At 38.2% G+C, this 6,000-nt stretch overlaps 1 protein-coding gene across 1 annotated transcript in view; it reads right to left on the bottom strand.

Moving 5' to 3' along the window:
- Positions 1-470: 470 nt before the first annotated feature.
- LOC135494802 (A.superbus venom factor 1-like) overlaps positions 471-6,000 on the bottom strand; it is a 190,526-nt gene continuing 184,996 nt past the window's right edge. The window contains exons 35-36 of the mRNA XM_064783090.1: positions 2,677-2,803; positions 471-1,744 (exon numbers count right to left, since the gene is read on the bottom strand). Of these exons, the coding sequence (XP_064639160.1) occupies positions 1,621-1,744; positions 2,677-2,803 (251 nt within the window). The 3' untranslated portion in view covers positions 471-1,620. The remainder of the gene's footprint in view (positions 1,745-2,676; positions 2,804-6,000) is intronic.

Below are 6,000 nucleotides of genomic sequence, written 5' to 3'. Positions count from 1 at the left end.
GATAATCACAACTGAGGCAGAGATGGTAGACATAAGCGCAATGTGTACCCTTAATTGGGTGCAGGGCTTCAAAAGCCTATTCAGGAATATTAACCTTATAACAGATGTGTTTGAGCTATCATATAGTGATTTTCAGACACTGTCCGAAACCTCACACTGGTATGAGTGAATGTTTTTAAAGATATTTAAAGATAAGAGTTGACTCCTCGCTTCTGAATTCAACACATGCACGTCATAGAAGGAACGACGTGCAAATGTCACGGAAGGGATCGGACACGTCCCAATTCCAAAAAGAGTTTTTCTTTTTTCACATTTTGCTGAAAAGCATCATCAGAGAGGCCCTTTTATGCTTCAAACATTATCTCAAATATTTCCTTTTATGATATCAGGGTACAGTAGATAGGCAAATATGAACAAATGTCAAAACTGTCACGTGTCACTTTAAAAATCACGGGGAGGAGAACAAATAGTTCAACTTGTATTTTTTTCTCACTTTCTTTACCAAAGAATAATATACATTGCACAATCCAACCTAACAACATAATGGTCCACTGACCATGTGTTCAACTTATTATGTTTGTATATTTCGTACAATGATTGTACAGATTGAATTGGTGCATTACAAACTTAGTGCATGGTGCAATGGTTCCAAAACGCACCATGCTATAAACAGAGGATGAAAGGGACGGAGAAACGGAGAGACGGAGAGATGGAGAGACGGATGACTACGACGAGCATGGACGACGGGCGACACGCAATTGCAAAATTTTGATGAGATAAAAAATTCACAGGGTTTACTCTCAGGATCATTACAAATTTTGGAAGTGTAATTCCCGGTGTAAACGAAATGCAAGTCCCCCTGGAATCCAAGTCCGGTCCTTTTGTTAAAGTGAATAGAGTCGCCGAGTTCCTTTGTTGAAGATTATGTAGCTAACCCTAACCAAACCATTAACAACATTCGTTGACAAAACACGGCTATTGTATGTGGTCCTGCATTCCTAGGACGTCCATTCCTTTTACACCGGGAATCAATTCCCCAGATTGCCGAGAATCAGGCCAAGCTGGCCGGGCATGTGAAGGGAGAATAATTATTCAATGAAATATGTCAGAAAAACTGTGTTTTTGGAGTATTTCCATGAAATATCGTTTTGATCATCCGGTAATAAAGTTCTTCAAGCATGATTTTTATCAAAATAGATGAAAATGTCCAGCCGTCATGTTGTATCTTTGCAAACATAAAACTGAAAATATGCTTAGATCGATTTTGTGCGTGCATCACAGAGTATTTAACTATACAATTTAGTGCATTATGTCATATTGTCAATGGTAGCTGGACCCAGTTTTTTCTAGAAAATGAGCGCACATTTAGGCTGCTTTTCTTGTGAGGCAGCCATTCTCCCAGGCCTAGGTAGCGCAATCTAGGGCAAGCCGCTCGGTACAAGTGGAAGGCCTGATAGTCGACAGTCTGGGGAAATGCTTTTCCAGGATGAATTGTTAGGACTCATGCATCATTGTTTAAGAACATACTTAACCCATCGTGGATAACTTAATTGATGGAAGCATACACGAGTGTCCTATGGTGTAGATGTAATGCATCTTCTGCCCGACTTCGTATGAATACTACACCCCACAGCCAGCTTGTAGCTTCAAACCGAGGTAATTGAGCGCGGAATTGTATCTACGACGTTTGTTCCGTTCATACCATTCTACAACGTGGCTATGTGCATCGAGAAGGTACTTTGTCCTGCAAAAATAGAACATTTAAAGCTGACGGGTCAAATAAATATTCCCGAGTAAGGGCGCTGCGAACATTACCTGCACTCGGTAATATTCGTGATGTGCAATTGGATCTTCTACTGATTACGCCAAGAGGACAATTCGAAAGCGAGACATTCTCTGCAGACACCACATGGTATAATTCGAGTGAAAGCGTCACAATTTCCCTGCAAGTCGTGCTTTGAATAGTCTTGTTCTATGATATCTGCTTTCGGCTACGTGTTCACGACATCAACAAACAATGTATACAGTATACACGTTCGTCTTATATGCTCATGCTGCATAGCTTACTAGTAATTCGAGATACTAGCAATTTTCGGATTTGTTCATTTGAATAGTGACTTTCTTGAAAGATATACTATTAGGCTATTCATAAATGTTGTTCGCATCGCTTGGGGCTCTAGAAGGCGAACTAACTGGTCGGATATCCTTGAAGTTTGGTTTTTAATGACCAAACGGTATTTTAGGAGTTCAGCACTCTCAAGGCAGAAAAGAATTATTCAGCGAAGTCCAATGGTCATTTGGTGAGTCTTTGTTTCGGTATATTTCTTATTCATTCTTGGCACCTGAGTAGATGGACACAAAAAAATAATTACCTAAACATTTTTGATCCAGATTGGTCACGAAATACACCGTACAAAGCGGAAAACAACCGAATTAAATGCACTACGTCAATTTACTCAAATGCATACAATCTTTTAGTTAATTTAGTTACCGTGGTTACTAAGATGAAAAGATCCTGTTTATTTTTGAGGTGATGACGGACCAATGAAAAAAACAATCTTCAAAGAAACCAGACCAGTAGTTCGCCCTTCAGAGCCCCAAACAATGCGGACATGACATTTACGAATGGACTAGTAGTTTAGCATATTTTACAACGCAAAATGCCTACTAACTCACATGTTTAAGTATTCAGGTCCATCCATTCCCATGACCAGGTACGACACACCCTCATTCATCAGCGGGTAGGGGCATTCTGAGCTCCATTCAAAGTGTATAGTATCGGATGCATCAAATATTTCTTTTCCTAGAATAAACACAATATTGATATAACGGTATGTGTAATATCTTCAATCAACAGTACACCCAATAATAGAAAAACTACAAATAAAATTGCCAGGGGCAAATGTTCAAATATTTCACTTAAAGGAATGTTGATACAGTCATGGTCACACATAGTCTTCCCTCGTTGACCTTGGGAATTAGGCAAAGGTCAACATTTTAACCACTTTATTAACCTTGATCAGATTAACCAATGACATACATTTAATAGAAGACCAATGATTGTTTCTTGGGATGTATCAACTTAGAATTTATGACCTTTGACCTTCATGTACAGTCCTACTAGAAAGTAAATGTCCACAGGTTTTTTTAATCACAGAGATAGAATAAGATAATTGAGTGCGGTTTTCAGCCGAGAATGGAATATCTAGTTGGCCATGTATCTGTTGTATTTGGGCCCAGCTAATCCTGTCTACTCATTATGTAACATGCAATTCTAAAAATGTCCAATAAGTACCTTTATTATTTTATTTTATTTTCGTTCTTTTTCACAACGTATGTGTGAACTATGATACAACAAAGGCTTTTTTGCTTTCATTACTAGAAAATTCCTGCTAAATTCTTCATTCTGAAGATTAGTTTTAGCTTCCATACAGGTGATGGTTTTTTTCAGACAACCTTTGAGAACACCCCTCATGGTCAGCAATACAGTCAGTCCGGGCCAACTCAGCTCATACATGAGGGACGGGGGGGGGGGGGGGTCTTTATCAAAGACAATGGAAGAGAATGAAAAAATAACATAAAAATCATAAGCAAAATAGCGCATTTCTCCTGACTATCGAACACAACCGATGGAATTGCAAGTGCAAAAAATGATGGCCATAAAGCACAGTTCACGGGTTCATGTGAATTTTTGAAAAGGCACGTGAAATAAAAAAGTGATTTTTGGACATTTTTAGAAATTTTTGTTACATAATAAAGAGATGGAATTAGGTGCATCCAAAAACCACAGATATAATATGTGACCAACTAAATATACCATACTCTGCTGAAAACCGCATTCAAATATCTTATTCTATCTGTGTGACATTTAAAAAAAAAGGCGGACATTTGCTTTCTTGTAGGACTTTACTTTCACATGACAATTATCATACTGACCTAAATCTCTGTCAACATTTAACTTCTACATATCTACATACTTTTAGATGTCTGCATATAAACTTGAATAATCTAATTAAGAGTAAGTAGAACGCATTTAAAATCGTTCGAAATACAGATTACCCATGAGACATTAGAGAGGATAAGAGATCGCTCCGCTAACACTAACGATAACGATAACACAGTATTTTTGACGTTATCGTATCAAATAACGTATTTCAGGTAAAGAAAATTTTCGCTATTTCAACGCTAGACGTTATTTTTTCCAATTGTAATCAAGTTAAACACAACCATCAATTACGATCATATAATGCGGGTTGGACAATCGGTTTGAACTACCATTTTCGGATCACAATAAACATGGAAGAAACATGTGATGTCCTTTCACCACGTTTAATTTTATAAACAGCAAAAGATTAGGGCATATCTATTGTCGTCGAGAGATTCTTTGCAATTTCCGGCCAAAGCCATTTTTTTCCTTTTTTTCCTTGGTCAAAACGCTTCACCGAGAGTACCTCGCGCAGCAGTAATAGGTCCTTAGCGATCAAGAAGCGGAATCGCTTGCCTGCCATTTTAATTATGTGTTACATTGAAAAGACGAGTAACAAAATTAAATTCAACTCAAACATAACTCTGATAAAATGTGTTGCAATGGCCAAGGTGGAGCTGATTTCACGCACACCAACATCTGAACAGTGGTCGACCTGACTGACGAGCTTCTTCATTTCATTGAAATAAGGTTATCCAGTGTGGAGATTCGGACAGTGTCAGCAAATCACTGTCCACTATGGTCACCGAAGCGGCTAGCAGACGACACCAAATAAATTGAAAGAACAGGCAGATTCAACGGCAAACATTTCCTGTTCTATATAGCACTCAACGTGGATTTGCTGGTTGCTATTTCTAGATGATAGCTTAAACACACCTGTTAATAGGTTTTTATTGATGAAGCCGTCCTGAATAAATAGATAAAGCGGTGTTTCTGTAGCTAATCAATGGCACAATTTGCGCTTATTTCTACCATATTTGCCTGAGTTGTGGAGATTACTGCGTGGGCTGTGTTGTGAAGCATGTACACCAGAATAGGAAGATGTGATAACAAGGACTTGGCTCTAAGTATTTCATAACGTGACTAAAAATGCAGTTATAGCTGGCATGCCGTCCGGTATGGTTACATTTGGAGCCAGCTGATTAATTGCGAAAAATGATAATTTACCCCTTTTTCTGGTCGCCGATCCTACTTTCAACACTCCAACATCTACTTGAGGCAACGTTTATTACATATACTACACCAATAAGGCGAAAAACACTAAATTACCTCAATCCTGAAATTCCCAAAAAACCGTCCAAATCAATCACCAAAACCATTTCCTTCACCAAAAAGGTTTGTCTCCAAATCCTACACATCCAAATCTCAAATATTCCTGACATTTACCACGGTTTGTTTTCAAAAACCAAAAAAAACGAATATTACGTAAACACACCTAAGTCAGATAATTTACTAAAAATTCTGTACCTATCACACCACCAATCTATCAGAACACCCCAAACACATGTGTCTCTCTCTGTAAGCAACCGCTCTACACGTAACGCATTTCACATCGTTAGTTCCATTACAAAAATCCATTAATGTGAATTCCCATGCGTAACTTCCAGAGCAATCCTGCAGTGAATGGCCTTTGTCAACTATAACTGATTAATAATTCACTATAGCTGCTGTGTAAATATTAGCTCCTCGAGGCTAAAGTGTTCTGATAGATCCTGTGATACTTTAAGATGTCTTTTTCTGACATATAGTCAAGCGTCAGGTTGGTAAACATGAGATATCTCCGGCTAGAAGTGCCAGCTCCCGTTGGAAGCGTTGGTTCGAAACTCGACGAGGTCGGGAAAAATATTTATCATGCCAGTATAAGTTTTTATATGAGCATTACAAATAATTGTAAGGTTAGTATAACAGTACTTACGGATTTCTTTTGACCAGATAGATGCGCAAGCTTTTTCAACTATTTTAATGTTCTGTTTTGTTGATAGAGTCAGATCATAGTCTGTTCAGAACACTCATTC

The sequence above is a fragment of the Lineus longissimus genome, chromosome 10 (genome assembly GCF_910592395.1).
Source record: "Lineus longissimus chromosome 10, tnLinLong1.2, whole genome shotgun sequence".
NCBI lineage: Eukaryota > Metazoa > Nemertea > Pilidiophora > Heteronemertea > Lineidae > Lineus > Lineus longissimus.
This window is presented reverse-complemented; position numbering and strand designations above follow the sequence as displayed.